At 34.1% G+C, this 21,665-nt stretch overlaps 1 protein-coding gene across 1 annotated transcript; it reads left to right on the top strand.

The window, feature by feature from the left end:
• The first annotated feature begins 573 nt into the window (after positions 1 to 573).
• Positions 574 to 21,660, top strand: Sap-r (prosaposin). The gene is made up of 21 exons (XM_076118797.1): positions 574 to 796; positions 2,097 to 2,160; positions 3,358 to 3,502; positions 3,975 to 4,169; positions 4,831 to 4,849; positions 6,717 to 6,780; positions 7,609 to 7,756; positions 10,373 to 10,570; positions 13,066 to 13,179; positions 13,613 to 13,809; positions 14,231 to 14,328; positions 14,738 to 14,991; positions 15,444 to 15,629; positions 16,243 to 16,377; positions 16,588 to 16,725; positions 16,962 to 17,268; positions 17,628 to 17,761; positions 18,150 to 18,336; positions 18,694 to 18,833; positions 20,070 to 20,217; positions 21,085 to 21,660. The coding sequence occupies exons 1-20, from the start codon at positions 748 to 750 to the stop codon at positions 20,211 to 20,213; spliced, it is 2,916 nt and encodes a 971-aa protein (XP_075974912.1). The 5' UTR covers positions 574 to 747; the 3' UTR covers positions 20,214 to 20,217; positions 21,085 to 21,660.
• The last annotated feature ends 5 nt before the right edge of the window (positions 21,661 to 21,665 follow it).

Below are 21,665 nucleotides of genomic sequence, written 5' to 3'. Positions count from 1 at the left end.
GGCTAACTAAACTAACTAATAAAGTTTTTTCTAAACTTTACCTAATAAAAAGTTACTGAAAACTTACTTTTATACTCTAACAATGCCATCTATTGTCGAGAAGCATTAGAACGAGTACAGCACCATCTATAAGCGAGTAGCAGAAATAAGAATGCTAACAACATAATGTTTAAAAAGAACAATAGATGGCGTTAAACTAAAAATTGGTTAAAAGTGCTGTCCAAGCTTATAATGTGATTAACGATTTTTTGCTATTTTTAGTGTTATCAATAAGTATTTAATTACTTTGTCAACTAAAAAGAACTAGTAAACGGTGTTAATCAAACTTATTTTATAAAGTGTTATCTTACAATTGATATCAACGAGAAGTATGCCAGAAAAAGTGGTATCAAAACTGACCTAAAGTATATACTTATTTATTATTTTTGTAGAATAAATACAACCTATTTTTGTTGTATGATATTCTTTCGTTTAAATGAGCATTCAAATGCGAAAAAAAAATCCACAGTCAGTGATGTACGTATTTTTTCGGTTACTATCGATCTTTTTTCACAACATTCCCAACACTATCAATTGACGGCTTGCATTCGGTCGTCACTCGTCGGTCGTTTTGGGTGACTTGACAATTGTAAATTCACAATCAATACGCAATAACTTCTAAACAAAGTGAAATTTAAGTTTATTTGTTAGTATTTCGATCGCCGGCCAAGAAACTGGACAACGCGGTGTAAATTGAAGACTTTAAACATGACAAACACGTACGTTGTTTGTCTAATAGCACTCTTTTGTTGTGCGGGTGAGTATACACAATAATATTTTTTACGCTTTTAATCGCACTCGCAATTAACGCTGTCCTTGTAATATTTGAATTGTTTAGTACACTTTATTGAAACATCTGTTCTACGGAGTCAGAGGTTGAAGCTAATACGTATTATTATAAACAATAGTTAACAGCCGTCAAAGACTGTTCGGAGTCGTAAATTACCCTCTATTGTTTTCGATCGTAATTAAGTTTATTTCGCTTTACCGATTTCATTGCGCTGTTACAATACCAGTTATAGGTTTAGTCAATTATTAGAATGCATCACAATTGCATTTTTTGTTATGAAAGCAAGCTTCATAACTTCCATTATGATTGGCTTCGGATACGATTGAAAGTATAAAAAAATATCCTTGTAATTATCTACTGTTTGCAATCGTAGGATGGGAAAAAATCTCAGTTCTACAAATATTTAGAATAATATGACAACAGAGGTGAAAAACCTAAAAGTATCTATTTTACAATCATTAAAAGTAATAAAGATTGTTTATTTAGGTGTTTGTGAATGGTAAAACTCATAAATGAAGTTTAATATTTAGACTTAAGTCCGGACAACTTAATTCTTCTAATAAATTAACTTTACATTGTTACTACTTATCTGTAACATAGTTTTTGGATCATATTTCCTGTTTTCAATACTTTTGTGGTTAATTTATCTTCTAATAATAATAGTCACAAGCAATTATTATTGTGTTAGAGAACTTAATTATATTTAGAGCATTCAATTGTAATAATTATGCAATATTTATATGTAAACTGTTACATTAAACCCAATGTACTTATAAAACTATATTGATTATTCTAGATTAGTCTTTCAAACTTAGAAGTTTACAGGATTGAACAACAAAATTATTCTTAAACAGCTATCATTTTGAAAACTTTTAAATGGTGGTTTGAACTCTATAACAGATAGTTTATTCTTTTATAGTTATTATAACAAACATTAACATGGTAATGTGTTGTCCCAGAATTACATCTTTACTCTTTCCTCCTTATTTACCTATTGCATATGTTTCCCTATAAAAGTGCAAATTAATACAAAGATTAAAGATTTGGCACAAAGCAAACAAAGAACTGAAATGAAATGCTAGCAATTTCTATTTGTATTTACATAATTGCTTGCTTTTGTCCTCTTATCATAGCCTGCATGAAACAGTTTCTGATGATAAACACTGGCTGACCCCGCTCACTTGTTTTGCTCTTATTATTTTTATTATAACGATAATAAACGTTGTTCATAATTATTATTCTGACATTTGATGTATTGTTTACACAGGTTTATCCTTCGGGTTACCAAATGAATGCCACCAGGGGCCTTCAGTATGGTGTCAGAGTTTAAAGTAAGTTAAACAATATTTTAAACACTTTTTATGCCATAAATTAAGTTAAAAAGAAACCGAAAATAAGTGTAATGGATTTATAACATAGTCAATTACACTTTACACATAGTTTTGAGAGATAACTGTAATTAGCACATCTATGTGCCTATATGTATTTGGGTATTTTGTGAATGCAAACATTTAAATCTTACCTATTTTAAAATACACTAAAAATAGATTTCCATATTTGAAGCATTGAAGATAATAATTATTATTAGTGTAGCTTTAGTAAACAAAAAATGTTGGCAATGATTTGTAAATGATGACAAAGTTGAAATACAGTTTTATTTGCAATAATAACAAACCTAATCTTGCTTATCTAGTTACCAGTAGGTATGATTATTATAAAAATAATTGACCCAAATGCTGCTTTTTATAACAAAATATCGTTAATTTGCTGCTATGTTAATTGGCCTAATAAATTATCATAAATAGCATTGTATTTATTATTAGGAGAAGTATGACTTGGAACTTATGACCAAGAATGTAATTTGGCATGAAACGAAACATTTATACAACTGTATGTCAAATATATTACATTGTAAATACAAGTGACATCAGAAAGCCACAAAAATTATGTTTGAACCTACACCTTTGACCTAACAGTCTCTACCGAGCTATCTTGCGCGTGAGTTCATTAATTCAAGCGTTAGGTAGGTATATGAGTCGCCTGTATCGCGTGATTTGCTCGCAAACAATTAATTTTGCTATAAAATTTTGTACATACGTTTGTAATAGACACACTACATATTTGTTTTATTTGCTAGGCTATTGTTTATCGTTAGGCAAGAGGCTCTTCTCAGTATGAAAGGAGTCGATCTTTAAGTCCTCTAATTTAGCCTTGAAAAGGTCCGATATTCGTAAAATATTTCCTTGTGCGAGTGGGGATCTATTAACCTTATTGATTACCTTTCCGTAGTTTTTCAATAATTGACGCCAATCTGTGTTTAGCTTGATCAACATCGTCAAGACCCATGTCATATTTTATTTACTGTATCTCCTTCCAAATGAAATGTAGACCGATCTCACAATACAGTAATAAACCACATCCTTCAACATAATCATTTACCTCATATAAGTGCACTTCCCTGTCAACACAGGGGTCATATGAGTCACACTCAAATATCGTCAATAGACTGATTCATATCATGTGTACAGACAAGCGGCGGACTGCGGGGCCGTGGGCCACTGCACGGCGACCCTGTGGGACAAGAGGAATGACGTCATCGCCACCAACCCGGTGTCCGCGAAGTTCGTACGCTTCTTCAAACAATTGAAGGATGTTAAAGATCTTATTAATGCGGTGAGTACCTTTTATTAGAGGAGTAAATAAAGAACCAGAGATTTTAAATAGAGTAGTTTCATGGCATTTCTATATTGATTCAATTATCGATATTCGAAAGTATTACAGAGATTATTGAAATTTGAATTACGGTTAGTTTTTTTTATAATGTTGCTACACAACTGTATTTATCACTCAGAGTTATAATATTTATCACTGGGCTAATTTATTATACGCCTGCGAGAACATTCTCTTATGCTGTTATATAGGTATATGCAATTCTATTATTGCGGATGACTCCTATTTAACATTTAGTTTATCGTAAATATGAAGAAATTTATTTAAATAAAAAAAAAACATTACAAATCTTACCAATATTTTTCCAAGCAATAATCTCAAAGATAAATCGCACCTTTAGAGGAAAAATGACTTAACACTGAACCTACACCCAGTCTCTTACGCCTTTATCTTAATAAGCGATATGTTACACCAGGATTACCTTATGACTCGCGTGGAGTCAGAATGCGAGGATATAAAGGACCCGGCTATCCAGAGCATATGTCAGCAGAACACGCGCCTCCTCTTCCCGTACATATTCCATGTATTGAAGTCGGAGACCTCTGCCGAGACCATGTGCACACTCATCAAGATGTGCAACAATCCCGATATCAGCATGATCTTAGCTAAGGTAAGATAAACTATCCTACTTATATTATAAATGCATGAAATTTGGTATATAGGTAGCTGAAGACCCAGAATAACACATAGGCTACTTCTTATCCCGGAGTTTCCGGAAGGGTTTCCACGTGGACGAAGTCGCGGGCGGCCTTTGTTATAAAATATTTTGAATAAATTTTACAAATCAGTGATGAAAAAATATCAAAGTGGTATTTATTATTTAAATGAGTCCGATTCCCAGTTTATCTGAGTGTTTATCAAAAACAGCTAATTTTATGTTAAAAAATAAAAGCATGTTTGTTTTAGTGAATTTAGATATCTTCAATATTTAAAGTAGTTTCCGTAGCCCATGTTTTTACCACCCTAACAATACTAAATCTATTTTTTTTTAATAACCCATATCTGTCCCACTACAAGTGATAAGTTATTAAAATAGCCCAAGTGTGCCAGTTCCTAAGGTACTTACAAGCAGAAATTTCCATAGTATTGTGTTCAATGCCTATATACAACTGAGTCATTGTTTGAATCATTATTTACTATAGAAGTATAGACCAACAATGATTAATTATAATATATTGAATTCCTGATAGATATTCTATACTTATATTAGAAATAACAAACTGTGTAGAAATAAATCCTGTTGCTATAAATTATTTATTTTTCTTTCACAGAACAACCTGCCTGCCAGTGGTGAGTTTTAAAATATTTTCTTTTACTTATTCACCCACAGCTTTTTATAGGTATGAAAATTAACTTTTCTCCGAGAGATGAGTAGTTTAACAATAAAGACGTAATAGACAAATCTATCTGTTAATATGTACCTATGGAATTCATCATTTCAATAAAACAAAGTCCTCTCGGGGCGACCCTGTATGTCTGTAATCGATAAACTCAAAATATACTAAACGGATTTTCATGCCATTGCCACCAATAGATAGGGTGATTATCAGGGAAAGTTTTGATAAAGCTAAGGTTGACCCAGGCGAAGCCGGGGCTGACTGGTAGAACATACAAAAATAAAATACTACATGTTATGTATCCCGTACAAATGTTTCTGATAAAGACTGTCAACTTGTTTCATGTTTCTCTTTTTGCGAGCAGACAATAGTGACATTGTTTCATTCGATTCAGCGGAAACCCGCGTCACAGTTCTTATTCATCGGTTACCTATATTAATACACATTATTGCCTGTTGTTACGTTACTTATAAATTACTTTATCATGTGGGTATTTGTAGTTAAGACAATGATATCAAACTAGCCTTCGAAGATTTAACTGGCGTCGGGCGTGGGCTATTATGTAGCCCATGTTTTTCTCCGGGTTATGATCCATAACCTAAAAAATAAATTAAATTAATGTCCCACTGCTGGGCGAGGGTTTCCTCCCGTAATGAGTATGGGGTCAACCTAGCGATATTTCACCTAAATCGGTTTAAGAAGTGCTGAATTGATGAGCACGTAGACCGAAATTATTTCCTTAAAACTTTTTTTGTCAACTTGGTACTTACCTACATGTGTATTTACGTCAATCACTAGTTATCACAACAACAGAATATTTTGTTTAGAAATGAATCATGTTAAAAGGAACATTTAATATTATTGAACAAATTGAAACGCCTGCTTACGTCACTACCATATATTTCAAGCTGAGTAAAGTAGAATGACTTTGAACATTTAAATTAATAACATAAAGAACACGAATTGCTTGCCAATATTTGCCTAAAATCATCAAATTCGATATTATACTCCTGACTGTTTTTATTGCTTTGCACAGATACAATTTCACTGATTGTGCTAATTATGTTACTACTATAATAAATTGATATTTGAGCCGTATGAAACACGATTATTATCAACAGCTGGTTTGATGTTCAGCTTCTGTACGAATATCAAATTTCTGTAATGTGTCACTATTTACAGAAACATTATTTTTGATGTTATTCACTGGACTAAAGGTTACTAAGTAGTGTTCTTAAAATGTCATTGTATAATTTATGACCGGTCCCAACATTAGATAGGCATAGACTGATCTATTCATATTATAAATAAAATAATGTTATAAATATAAACTCTGTCTGTCTCTAAGAGCTAAGCCATCGACGATTTTGATAAGATAATTTAATAGAAAAATTTGAAGACGAGGGATTAAACATAGTCTATCAAATTTCCCGATAATATTGCTAAGGACGTCGCGAGCAAAATGGCAACGTGAGATAGAGAAGATGTTACCTATTAATCGAACAATGTAATATTGAAATTGGCTTTTAGATAAGAAACATAAGCGAACCAAGAAACCTTGACCATTTACACCTGGAGATGACTAAGCAATTAACATAATAGCTAAATAATAACGTCAGTAGACAATACTAGGCATAATTGTTTATGATCGTAAACGCGGAAATGAAAACCATATTCTGTTAGAAAATGTTTGATGAACTCTTAAAATTGTTTTAAAATTTAGAAAGTGCTACATTCTTCCAGCATTTATATGGAAAGATTTCTGTATATGTTTATAAGGATGTATATTTGTATATAGTTAAATTATATTGACGTTTCAGCTAAAAAACTTGTGGGTGCTTCACGATGCACTTGGGGCCCGTCGTATTGGTGCAGCAACTTCAGGTAAATTATACACAAACCATTAGCTTATTTATCACTTATCATACCAAACAACTTTTCATAATACGATTTTAATGACAATAATATTAATAAATTTTTTAAAACCCAGCATAATTTTTGGTATAAGTAAAAAAATCATACTATTTTAACCTTTAGCCAGTTTTACTTTAGTTTTGAATGAAATCTGGACGTATCCAGGGTCAAATTACATAACACTACTGTTTTCATGTTTAGACTGCATGCAATTTAATTGCAACTCCATTGTTTGAATAAGGGCTTCATAATGCGAAACAATGGCTCAATTACATTACATAACGAGTAATTTTCTATTGCCATACAAAACCACATCTGAACGTTTGTAAGTCTATCGGTGGATTACTAACATTGCTTTCGGCCGCATTGATTGCAGAATATTTTATATAACAACGTTGTATAATGTCGATGTCTGGTTAGTAGTTACTATTATACCGCAGTTTCATAGAATGCGTGAAATTAAACCCGTTTACATTGAATTTTCTTGTGAACTAGAATATCGTGTATTGGTGAATTGTGTAAATATAGCTGTTACATTTATAACAATGTCAAAGCAGCCCAAATAATATAAAGAAATTTAAAAAACGCTTACAACAAATAATTCGCTAGATGTTACAGTTCCATTGAAAAAGATCAAGCACTTTAGGATTATTATTATATTCAGAAAGTTAATTACGTAATTAGATAATCTATTTAAATTTCCGCTGTAGAAATCTCAAAAACCACAATTTTAGTTATTAATTTCAACTTTTCGAAAAAATCCTTTATTAAGGTCCTCAAATGTTTTGTATTATACAGCACTGGTCGCGAATGCAAGGCGACCCACCACTGCGTGAGCCGCGTGTGGTCCAAGATGACGTTCCCTGAGGATACCGACAGCATCTGCAAGATCTGCACCGACATGGTCACACAGGCGCGTGACCAGCTGCAGAGCAATGAGACACAGGTTTGTTTTTCTATCTATTTTGTACTTAAATTGCTAAAATATACAGGAAAATGTAGTGCTTATATTTTATACTAGCTGATCCGCGAAACTTCGCTTGCGAGAGAGAGAGAATACGTCATAATTTTCCCCGTTTTTGTAACATTTTTCACTGGTACTCGGCTCCTATTGATCGTGGCGAGATGATATATAGCCTATAGCCTTCTTTAATAAATAGACTATCCAACAGTAAAAGAATTCTTCAATTTCCAGTAATTCCTGAGATTAACCTGTTCAAACAAACAAACTCTTCAGCTTAAGGGTTGACTTTCTTTTAGGATTGACGTTATAATGTATGGCAGTTGTTTTCTTTCGACTTTGTGTAAGATTGACTTGAACCATGACTGGCATCAGATATTATGAGATGAATATTGAGAAATATTCATCTCATAATATTGAGATGAATATTGAGAAATATTCATCTCATAATATCAATAGTAACCCGTAGTTTGGTAACGTACCCGGTAAATGACAATAGGCTCGGCCCCTATGATATGGGACTAACAACATTGTAAATGGCGACATGTGGGTATATTTAATGTTCCTGTCTACACCCTCGAGTATTGTGATGTTTGTTTCATAATATCTGATGCAAAGACCCGAAAAAATGCGATCAAAATATTATTGGAAGATTATTATCTTTGTTTTCATTTTAGTTATGTAGTTTAAGAAGTATAAACACAAGATCTACAGTAATCCATGATTGCAAATCTGAATGATCGTAACATTTGATTGCGTGTAATTTCATTGCCATAGCAGTTACCATTGAAATTGTTATTAATCACGGTATTGCGCTGTTTAATGCAACGGCCTGATTAAATTTCTGTGAATCGAATTATTATGAATGAAGTTTATCTCGACACCTTAAACCCAGTAATATTTTTAACTAGTTTTGTTTATTTTTCATTCGCTTTGTTCTAATAGTATTGCGCGTTTCATTAGTCGTAGACCAAAACGTACATTAAAGTTGCGTTATTTCTAACTAAATTGGAAAAATGAGTCCTTTCTATATTTGATCGGTATATTATTTGTATATTATTGAATAAAAAAAATCATTATAGTATCTATACTAATAGATATAGTTTGTTTGATTGTTTGTTTGTTTGTTTGATTGTTTGTTTGTTTGTTTGAACGCGCTAATCTCGGGAACTACTGGTCCGATTTCAAAAATTCTTTCAGTGTTAGATAGCCAATTTATCGAGGAAGGCTATAGGCTATATATCATCACGCTTCGACCAATAGGAGCAGAGTACCAGTGAAAAATGTTACAAAAACGGGGAAAATTATGACTCTCTTATGTGACGCAAGCGAAGTTGCGCGGGTCAGCTAGTATATTTATGTTAAGGACAAGACAAAAAGATTTATGTATGTTTCTATATTCAATACTTAACCAATGCTTGTATTTTAAGAAAATTAATTTCCATTAATATTGGTGATATTTTCATAGATATCATAAAATAGTTCCACTTAAGTAAAGTTTTTTATATTATAATCTTAACCGGAGCTTGTGAATAAAAACTGTTGAAGAATGTGGCACGATACTTAATATTATCAGCTAGAACAAACAAAGGTTGAACTTACACCTTGTGGGCGTCCTAAGTCGTTGTCCGATAATGCTGACACACAACGATCGCTACATTGTTTTATAAGTTTTCATTATTAACTATTATCATTAAAAAGTAATATAAGATAAGCTGCCATTGTGACCTAAGTGGTGTATGAGACTGCCGATCACGAGGTTTGATTCTCGGGTAGGGCATTTTATATGTTACTTTTTAAGTAAGAAAATTCTCAATTTAATGGCGAAATGTTAGAGTCTACTGTTTTTATACTCCTCAGCCTACACCTTTGGTGATTACAAGCGTATAATATAAAAGAAGAAAACTAATATAACTACAATATAGTATTAATTTAACTAACACTAAAAGGGAAACAATATAGGGAAAATATAATTTCCTGTATATAACAATGTTTACTAAGTACGCATACTTTATCTTTAATTTAATCAACCATAGCCGTTGTTTTTAGATAATAATGTTATGTTTTTACAGTTATCACATACACAATACATTGTTTAGGTACTAAAACTTCGTCCGATAAAAACACAACACGAACTTAAAAATGTTGTGAATTTGTAGTATAAAACTTCAACGTTCAAACGTTCGTAATAAATAATAAGATATCTACTTTCAATCAACACTAAAATGTTGGTACTTTAGTACCTTTATGCCTTGTAGTTGAAGGTTTATGAAGGCACTTAATAATATTCTGTTATAGAAGAATACACGCCCAAGACGGGTCGTTGACTTAAGGTCGGTGATGTGTCCCAAAGTCAAAACTGCCTTTTTTTGCGGGGGAGAAATCTCTTCGGATACCCAATTTTCCTAGAGTCTCTTGTAGTCGTAATCTTGGGTTATGTGGTGATTCTACTAAAAAACCACCCCGATAGCCGAACATCTGGTGCGTTGATGAAATGGCCCTGAGTCCTAAAAAACTTCACCAATGCCTTAAGTCAAAACTGCCTACTGCCTATAAGCCAGTTTCATAACACTATAACTAAATATAATGATCAATTTACAGGAGGAACTCAAGGAAGTGTTCGAAGGTTCGTGCCAGCTGATCCCGATCAAGCTAGTGGCGAAGGAGTGCATGAAGCTAGCTGATGACTTTGTACCTGAGCTGGTGGAGACCCTGGCCTCGCAGATGAACCCTCAAGCTGTGTGCTCCGTCGCTGGACTGTGTAACAACGCTAAGATTGACAGACTGCTCGAAGACTTTGTAAGTAACTTGCCTTGTTAAAATACGTAATGTTATACGTTTAAAGTTGCTAGGTTTTTTAGCCACGAAAAAGAAAATGCAATGACAATTAAATGTTAAGTGCTAGGCTTAGGATATAATCAGAATCATTCGAAGGTATAGGAGGGAGGAATCGAACCGCATCTAAAAAATACAAAGATTTTTCCAAAACCATCGGTTTCAAAATTGTTCGAGGACATAGAAACGTAATATGTATTCAATAACAAATAGGTAAATTATACGCTATTTAGTTCCATACACACTGATAGCCGTGCTACATTGTTTATAGTAAACAATGTATTCGAAATGTCCGTGTAACTTCTTTCTAAGATTAATACAGAATTTATACAAATTAAACAACTACTATTCGTAAAACTGTTTTTTGCCCGGAACTTCTTCTGCGTGTAAATTCTAAAAATAATTCCTACTTTTACATCTCTTGCTTATGTGTTAAGCTTACTTTGTTGGTTTTGTCTTAGTAAGTGCACCCTAAAAGGTTAAAGAATGTTCATCTTATTACTTACAAGTATTGTAAATAATAGTAGGCAGTAATTATAAGTTGCTTACTTTTAAATAAGAGTGACCTGAATGCAGGACAAAGACACTTAGTCACTATTCAATATCGTTATTCGATATGTAGTAACATTTGTACATACAAAAGGAACTAAGTATATTATGACTACTTTTGTTTTAAGTTATTGTCGCTTATAATATTGAGTCAGTCTGTTTAAAAATAGCAGACATCATAATACAAGGTAACTCTTTCCTATCAAACTGTGTCAACATTTATATCTTAGAATCATGATTAAATTCGTTGTAGGTTTAGTCATAACTATGTAACAAAGATATCCATATCTTTGTACATTTTATTAGAAATTGTCATGTACTGATACTCTAAAGACAACTCAACTGATACTCTAAAGAGTATCAGTTGATTGAATGACTGACATGAATTGAATTCCTTGCATTTGTTGTAGCAAGATTAGGTCCTAATCGAAATAGGTCTACAAATCGCCATTTGTTCGATGATTATACTAGGTTATGACTTGTATATTTGTAATGTTTACGTTTAATTATTCTATTTAGTAAATAAATATAAGCCATTGTTGTCCCACTGCCGAGTAAGGCACTTTCTCAGTTTCAGCTAGCTATTCTTCAATATTATGTTAATGCCAAATTAAACTTTTATCGTGAGATAAGCAACGCTTGACATTCTGTATGTCAACAAACAAAGGAAGTACGGATAACGACGCCGCGTCGGATGCAACAATGATACGCTACATCCACTAAATTAACCATACCCACTATTGCTATAATGTTATATCTAACTAACTAACTAGCAGGCAGGCCCGACTTCCAATGACTTGACTTTCCCGATTTTATCTCGTTGGTCCATTCCCGTTGGAAATTGAATCCCATCGATCCCATACAAACCTTGTCCCGACATTTACAAACATATATAAAAATATATCCAATTTAGTTTGTTGTTTAGAAGTTATGCGCGTACATAGATTTCCATGATGGATATTTATTTTTATAGTTCACCTCCTTGTTACCGCGACACAGTGTGTATAGTTTGACATTCCTGCTTATTATTGTTCGCAAGTAGGGATAATAATGAATAAAGATTGTATCCACAAGGATGGATCTCTTATCACACTAAACATTTAGACACTAGTATTTTAGTCATAACTATATAATTCTTGACAGCATTCTTTTTGCTTCGATAATTAAATATGGATTTTTCTAAATGAATGGACAATCTTTACGATGGCGTAAAGAAAGAAAAAAACATCATATAATTAGCTATAAAATAAATGAGTTTTATACTTGTCTAGACGTTTGTTCTGCATGAGACTATCTTTATTAGAACATTTTCTGTAGTTATTGTACTACACAATTAATCTAAATTGCTCACGAATGTTAGTCATAACATTATTTGTTGACCGGTTATCGCGGTTTGCTGTTTATAACCTCACGCCACGTTCTTGAACGTAGTATGACTTATAGATACATAGTAATGTATCGTGTAACTCGCACAGAATAAACTATTGTGTTTAATTACGAAACTGGGATATGAACGATACTTTTCCATTTATTTATGATTACTGTTTAAAGCAGGGTTGCTTAATAAACCTTAAGCAATAGGGGTAGCATTTAAATCAACTACATCTCCATCCAGTACATACTTATTTTTGTATCATAGTAGCTATATAGCAAAAAAAAAATTATTGAACTTCTGGACTATATAACACATAACACTCTGTTTCTCCGAATATGTGGTTGCTCTTGCCAATAGTAAATCCTAGGGCTAGTTTCGGTTTAAGAATAAGTGCAATTAACCAATTTTCTAGATAAAGTGACAGCAAATGTTTGGACAACTATTAAAATGTCATCGAATAAGCTAAACAGCTTACCTAACTTAACTTACCTTACGTAATTTAGTATTTTGGCTAAAGTTAATATAATTGTTTCAGAACCATCAGCTGCAACTGCGCGTGGAATGCAACAACTGCGAGAGGACCGTCGGTGGTCTGCGCAAGAAGTTCGACCGCACTAATGATGAAGATTTCTTAGTGGGATTGTTGCAGGTAATATATAAAACCTTGAAATATTCACTTATTTATAAACGTGCATTTTAACACCAACTAGTGAATTTAGATATACCATGAGCTATTTGTACAATAAACAAAATTTTCCTTTTGATGACAAAGAAACCACACTCTTTTTGATGTGATGATGTCCTTGGCGCAGTGGTTATGTCACCTTGCCAGTTGACTAATACTGATACTCTTCCCGCGGGCGTCGTTGGCTTTAATATAAATCAAATAGTTAACTAGTCACCATGCCAAACGAATTATACTGATGCTTTAGGAGGAGAATTACGAATTATACTATTTGCGTCCGTTTGTTAAGCTTAACGCAATTCAAGTTCTCGTGCAAGAATAGTCTTTATTGAAACTCAAATTAAAAAAAAGGCGAGATACCTAAATGAAATACTAAAAATGCTATATTTGCTTCCAGGTGTGTCGCAACATGGACTCGTTCTCGGACTCGTGCTCGATGCTGGTGTTCAAGTACTACGAGAACATCGTGGCGGCGCTGCGCCAGGACCTCACGCCACAGAGCATGTGCCACGTGTCGGGCCAGTGCGCCGCCCGGTACCACTCGCACGACGACTACACCTTCCCGGGGGTCTTCACTGACTACAGGGAGTCTGAGTAAGTGCGATTTGACTTTAAAATAACCTACTTTATTGTGGACAGATTGTTCAGAAATATAATTACAGATTAATCTATTCGAGGATAGCGGATGCGATGGATAAGGTAGAGAGAATAGTTAACTGAAACCCTAAGGCGCAGTTTCACAGCGTCTTAATATCTAAGTTGTATTTATATATATATATTTGCTGTCACTTTATTCAACAGATAGCTTACACTTATTTAAAAAATGTGAAACTGGCCCTAAATTTACTTATATCATAAATATTAGATCAGCATACGCTGACAATGACTGGGAGTATAAAAGAAATTGAAAGCTGACAGATTGATTTTTAATTTACACGCAACGTTAGACACATATAAGGCGTTTTCATTATTATAATAACAATGAGTAAATTAATAACATTATATTAATTTCCAGTGATGTGCCATGTGAGTTGTGCGAACAGCTGGTGAAACACCTGCGTGACGTGCTGGTCGCTAACACCACCGAGCTTGAGTTCTACAAAGTGCTGAAAGGTAATAATATTAGTATAAAATGTCACTTTTAAATTAACAATTCATATTGGCCTCATACGAAACAATAATGTATACGCAACTAACGTGCTGTACTCTTCCTCCCTTTTTAATGGATTCTAGATATTTTATGTGTCCCGCCACTAAAATCTTAATTGAACTTTAATGTTTACTGACAAAGAGACACTGATTAAAAGCAAACTGGAGATAGTTTGCTTTTGAATCTTCTGTTTTGCTAAAACGTTAACTTGCTTATAAATTAAATAAAGCTCTTTCAAGCAGCTAGCAAAATGCACATTTATTTTGTCACGCGAAGGCTTCATAAAAGCCACCATGAGTTATATTCTAATCAAGCCTCTTTACGTGTTATAAAAATATACCTACCCAAAACTAAAGTATCGTTTCTCCACAGGTCTATGCAAACAATCTGGCAACTTCAAAGACGAATGCCTCCACCTTGCTGAGCAGTACTACCCATTGATCTACAAATACTTGGTTCAAGAGCTGAAGGCTAACGCCATTTGTTCCATGATCGGTGTGTGTGGCAACAAGACTGTGGCCCCGGTGATCGCGCCACTCGTTACTAAGGAGGTAGTCGTGAAGGCTATCACACAGAAACCTGTGCTCGTTGGTACTGATGAAGCTAATAGCTATAAGACTGATGATGTGAGTATTGGCTTATGTGGTATTTTTTTAAAGGGAATTTGAGTATTTTTACATGTAGAGTTTGAGGTTTTATTAATGTTTATATTGTCTTAACCTTATGTAGGTGTGAATATGAGTCTGTAACTGCTGTATAATATGCCTGATGTAAAAACCAAACACATGGTTGGGTGTTCGTTATACACTTAAATACATTAGACTCGAATAATATGACAAGCATTTTAATAGGAACCATTTTTATATACTTATAACCTAATGTATGATTTACAAAATATTAATCAAATCATAGCTATCCAGTAAAGTAAAAAAATTGGGCTTTCTATTTCCTTTACTCAAAAATTCTTGATTTTGCTGATCATTCAGTCATTGAAGAAGAATAAGGCAGTCGATATTTCAGGCCAAATACTATAAATTACTTAATAAATAAGTAGCTATCTATCTGTTCTGTCCCACAGTTGCACCGTGTACCAGTGAACAAGCAGACCAACGTGCGCATCGTGTCTCTGACCGAGCCTCCCCCGCCGCTGCCCATCGAGCGCATGTTCGTGTCGTCGCCGCAGGTGGGCGGTAAGGTGGCGTGCTCCTTCTGCCAGTACTTCCTGCACTACTTGCAGGTCGAGATCAGCGACACGCATACTGAGGTAACTAACACATTATTGATTTAATTTTATTATAGACATTTTTCTTTTGCTTTGATAAAATATGGAAAGTGGAATTATAGGATGAAATGATAGTGAAATCAGACCCAGAGGTTCACATTAGAGTGAACTTGTACTACACAGTTAAGTGTCTTAGTTTATAACATTTATTGCTTCAAAGTAATAAATGCTACATACTACGACTATGGTATAAAAGGCAAGTAAATAATAAGTATATTTATTATACAGAACATTGTATGAGTTCTTCTGAAAAGTTAAACAGTGTAATTTGCCCTCTTAGCCTCAGAAGTGCCGAGCTTTAAATGTGTAAACAAACAAAGCAAACATTATTTTGATAATAATGTACTTATTATACTGTAACAGTTTTGTATCTCAAACTCATTGCGATTTTCACTCTGTCTTTAATTACAAACTGGGTTGCCAGCTCTTCTTATTGGCCCTACCTTCCGAACTGGCGGTAAATTCACTCTCTGTAACATTGACTATCATAAGTGTCAGCATTTGACCTAAATGAATAAATGATTTGATTTTGATTTTGAGGTTATAAGATCTGTTACAAAAGCTGACGTAATAATTTTGTGTGTTATGTTAACAGGACGAGATCATCGACGCAGTGAACAAGGCGTGCGACAGACTGCCGGAGTCCGTCAACGGCGAGTGCAAGGGCTTCGTGACGCAGTACGGACCTGGCGTCATTGCGCTGCTCGTGCAGAAGATTGATCCCGCTAGTGTAAGTACAGCTTAAAAATTGAATTATGGTTTTGTACAATCCTAATGAAGCTCCTAATTGTTATATTGTTTCTATTACTCGTAGGTATCTTGCCGATTTTCGATTGACCGAAAATAATTATTAGTTTGACAGATATTTTTTATATTTTGTATACATTCTCATTTAAGTAGGGTGATGAAATCTTAATAAATTATGATATTTGTTCCACAGGTGTGCCCAGCTCTCGGAATTTGCCCTCAGACTGAAGAAGTCCGCCGCGTGGAAGTGAACAAGTTGAGGTCCAACTGCCCGCTGTGCCTGTTCGCCGTCGACCAACTCGAGACTGTGCTGAAGAACAACCGTAGTGAGGTAGGCATCATCTTACCATTCACAGTAGTTAAGCTTACAGAGTTCTTAAGTTTTTAGAAGACAGCAAAAAGAAACCTCCGTAATAGTAGTGACGGTGGAGTGTCCTACCCTATTCATAGGAAAAAAATTGTACCTTTATTATGGTGTTTGCAATCTTGATTGACTACTCCATATATTCATGAATAAAATCACCATTATGAAGAAAATCACATAACAAAAGATATTTAACTCTACAGGAAAGAATCCGCGAAGAACTCGACAACCTGTGCACTCGTCTCTCAGCTAAACTGCGCACGGAATGCGTAGACTTTGTCGACACATACACCGACCAACTGATCGAGATGCTCGTCGCTAACATGAACGCTCAAGAGATCTGCGTGTTCTTGAAACTGTGCAAGGACGAAGTGAAAGTTCCCTTCAAGATCGGTCACGGACAGATTGACAAGTACCACGACAGGCCAGAGCTGAGAGGCGATAGGAACAACTTCAGAAAGAAGTCGATGCTGCCCACTCAGATGTTAGTGAAACATGACCAGGATATCGGTGAGTTAATGTCTAAATTTTATTAAAATATATATTTGGAACAATGAAAGCCTAAACTCTGATATAAACAAAGATTTCTTAGAAAACATATTACATAAGTACTCATATACCTTTGCTGTATATTCCCGACATATTCCGTATTATGAGTAAGAATCTAAAAGTAAAATTAAAATATTAGAAACAATATTACTTAATAACATGATAACTAAGTTAGTCTTACCATATCTCGGGACTGCAGAGTTCCGAACATTTGGAAGGCGTGTGGACCCGAAGCTTCCACGTAGAGGTTCTTTACGACTGCATTCATAGTTCAAAAATGTATGGTGTCGCAATTTACTAACTAGAACATTAACTTACAGAAACGAACGAGATTTTCGATAACACGGTGAACGGCCGCGAGGTTAGGCCGCCAGTTTCACAGAAGACCGTATGTGTAGTGTGCGAGTTTGTACTCAAGGAGATCGACGATCAAATCAAGGACAAACATAATGAGGTAAGACTCAAGACTGTAATTTTCTTTTATGTATTGGTAAAAACGTTCCAACAACTAGTGATTATTTAAATCTCATACTTTTCTGTGTTTGATTCACAGTTAAATCTTGACAGGACACTGGTAATAATGTAGATTAATTTAATGCACGGCACGCCTTCTTATGTTTTTAGTAATTTGAAATATTAGAACAAGGTAGTTAGAAGTTTAGATATTATTTTAGCAAAAAGGAATTGCGCGTTGCATGATTAATATTTTATATTACGACAATCAAATCTTTTATCTTATTATCTTTATAATTTCATTATTTTGCTTCGTAAATTGTAAAAGCACTAGATGTAAAATACTAACCAAACTATTCAAACTACTCATAATTGTTTTTGTATCCTAGGATGAGATCAAGAAAGTGATTCACAACGTGTGCACGCACATGCCCAAGACGATCAGGTCGGAGTGCGACCAGTTCGTGGACAAGTACGCGGACATGGTGATCAGTCTGCTGGCGCAGGAACTCTCGCCCGATCAGGTGTGCCAGGAACTGAAGCTGTGCGAGCCTTCCAGCATTGGCGTTGTCAAAGGTAACAACGTGATATTCTAATGTTTTATAATTTAGCATACACTAATGTATGCAAAAATTCATGCATACAATCTTGAATGACCTGAAATTCCGTTGAGTTCCTCAAATATTTTTAATTTACGTACGTGTGCAAGTTCTAACTTAACTACTCACAATGTGGCCAATTTTATGTAAATTAACGAGTGATTTTTTATGAATAAATATACGGTACAGGCATTTTCACCCCGGTCGCGGTGGTATATTCGACGAGTATTTCTCTTTAAACTCGTCGAATATTAGAGTATTTATTTTAAACATACGAAAAATGATTATATACCCATAGAAGCAGTACAATAACAGTAGTACATTTTATCAACAGAGGAGATCCTGGACTGCGCGGTGTGCGAGACCGTGGTCGCGGCCGTACGTAAAGTGTTGAGCAACGACAAGGTGGACCGCAACATCGTGCACATTGTGGAGAAGTCTTGCGGCCTGCTGCCCGCCAAGTACAACGCTAGGGTAAGTACTCTATTTTATCCGAAGTTATGCTTCTGTGAACAATTCTTATGTGATTTTAAAATGAGCTCATAATATGACCATTTAACCTTAATTCTTAAACGCGTGTTTTGGGATATTTTTTATTGAGAGCACGCTTTTTCTGGTTATAAGAATAATGTTTTCAAAGCAGTCAAGACATGCCCTTATTGAGGAAGCAAACCTTAGTAAGCTTTATCAACATTTCGATTAAACAAATCCAAACTTTATCCACCATGTAGGTACATTGTAACACTTGTACAACGAAACTCGCAGATTTAACTTTATGACGGATAAATTAAACCCGCATATAAAACGATAACTACATAGAAATCAGTGCGCAAATACTCGAGATAGCATAAACTGGCACTCCCTTTTTAATGAACGTGATTTTAAAACTCGATCACATTTACAACAGTTTCTCTTTTTATCAATATTTTTATCAATCCATTGTTGGTTTTAAATATCGATGTATAATCCTGCAATAATAATGTAAAGTATTATATAAGTATTGGTATCTAAATAATAAAGAGTAATTTGGCTGATAAGCTGATATAAAACGACGTGACTCTGTACTGGCAGGTCTATTAAAATAATTTGCATATCAGTGTTGTAAATAGAAGTAAACGTACTTTAAATTATAGGGTATTATGATTCTCAATACATGACAACGCGAACTTTGGAGCTATAAAACGTTTAGAGATATAGAAAATGTTATGAAACACATTTTCACAGGTGTACAATAAGTACATGTGGCAATAAAATTACTGCAAAGTGCTAAAGAAATTATCATGTACATAAAATGACTACGTATATTATTATCATTTCGTCGTTCAGTGTTTCGTATTAAACCTTGACATTGCCTTCTAACACTCTGACCTAATTAGCGGCGCGATGCACTTTCAACGACTCAATTGTTTCGCCTCGCTAAAGGGTGTTGTTATACTTATTTTACTTTGAATTTGCTTTAAAGAATAGTTATTTTGTCTTATACTAGACAATTTTCTACATAACATTTTATTACTGAGACGCTTTCAATAGGCGCCTTCACACACACACTCTATCGCACGTTCTTAGGAGTGAGCAGAATGTCATGTGCGAATTCATGCGCGATTGTTGTTTCATGCCCGATAGAGTGTGTGTGTAAAGGTGGCTTATGATTCAATAGTTGTTCGTAATGGATTGTTAAAATGTATCTAATAATGTCTTGTGTACACGCAGTGCCACACAATGATGGAGATCTACGGCGATAGCGTGATCCACCTGATCGAAGAGTTCGGCACGAAGGGCGTCTGCCAGAAGATCGGCATGTGCTCGCCCTCTGAAGCCGCCTACGTGCATATGTACCGCGAGAAGAGGGTCTAATACTGTAAGCATTACATTCTTACTAGTTACCGGTATGTTTCGCGGGAAATGATTTTCCGTTGGTAAAAGGAAACCAAGTTATGAACTGTGTGTCCCGTCATCTAAATGAGAAGTTTTGTTGTAATCGAGTAACAAACATCAATCTAACTTTCATATTTATAATATTTGTATAGATTAATCTAGAAACGAAAATAATCTGAAACTATGACGTCACGGTGTACAGTATATTGCACCGACTTCAAACGGTGACTTCATAATATATATATCATATCTATTGGATTGAGAAAAATCCCTTATTTTTTTTAAAACAGGTATAGGCGTTGTTAATATAGTATGTATTCGTGGGTGTTTTATTTAGGCTATATTATTGTTATATCCTTATATTCTTGGTCTACATAGTCTCTTGTTGTTTTCCTGTAGACTTTATCTAACATAATTATGTTGCGTAGCGAATTATTACTGCATGTAACAAAGTACAATAGCATTATCAAATTGCACTATTGTATAAATTATAACGCGTATATCCCGGATTATTTTATATTATTATTAATGTGAATGACGATGAATATATATATTTCAGTAACACATACTAATATGTATACCATTGAGATCCCTGATTATTTAAAGACAATCCAGATATTATTACTTAAAAAAGAAATGGTAGATCAGTTTACTGTCACCGAATAAGTACTTTACTTTTATTCCGTAAAATATATTGATGCAATTTTGATACAGTGGCCAAGAGTTACTTATTAGATCTTCTCATTGGTCTCACCTTCCGAACCTGCAGCATAATTACTATCTGTATCATTAACATCATAAGTGTCAGTAGGATTTGATTTTGATCTGATTTTCTTTTCTTTTTTTTCAGATACCACTCGTCGCGAATCATAGCTGATATTCGTAATCTCCTATAACATTAATTTTACATAAGTCATGATTTTTTTTACCAAATCTCTGTAGTGATAAGTTTGATTCATTTTAGAGAAATATATTGTGACTATTTGTGGTTAGATTAATTATGATATTATGTCAAAGGTATTATGTGATGTTGCCAAAATGTTGAAATAAAGTATTTTTGTAAAGAACAGAAAAGTGTACTTATTATAATCGGACAGACGAATAGTCACAATAGTTTTTCACCCAACTATTGCTTAACGTTGTTTAGATATGACACGTAATATTTATTCATTTCTGAACTATTGGGAGTTGTATTTGTAAACAAAATGATTTCGAAAAAGCATTATCTAAACATTTGTAAGCAGTTGGTGTTATGTTAAGCTTTTGTTTGTAAGTTAATCGGTTTTCTTGACATTTTGTAGCCAACAAAGTAACCAGTAATAACGCTATTAACCAGATTTATTTGCAACGATATCGTAGTTAACACGCGCTAGCCTGTGATAGCTCATTTGTAAACTGTTTCTATAAATAAAGTTGGGAAAAATAATGCGT

The sequence above is a fragment of the Anticarsia gemmatalis genome, chromosome 9 (genome assembly GCF_050436995.1).
Source record: "Anticarsia gemmatalis isolate Benzon Research Colony breed Stoneville strain chromosome 9, ilAntGemm2 primary, whole genome shotgun sequence".
Classification (NCBI taxonomy): Eukaryota; Metazoa; Arthropoda; class Insecta; order Lepidoptera; family Erebidae; genus Anticarsia; species Anticarsia gemmatalis.
The sequence above is the reverse complement of the archived record's forward strand: the minus strand, read 5'-3'. Positions and strand labels throughout refer to the sequence as shown.

Bases quoted from the DNA above. Each gene is read 5' to 3' on its own strand.
- Sap-r (XM_076118797.1), top strand. From the start codon at position 748: ATGACAAACACGTACGTTGTTTGTCTAATAGCACTCTTTTGTTGTGCG. The intron at 797-2,096 runs GTGAGTATACAC...TTGTTTACACAG, and splicing joins AGCACTCTTTTGTTGTGCGG to GTTTATCCTTCGGGTTACCA. The intron at 16,726-16,961 runs GTAGGCATCATC...TTAACTCTACAG, and splicing joins TGAAGAACAACCGTAGTGAG to GAAAGAATCCGCGAAGAACT.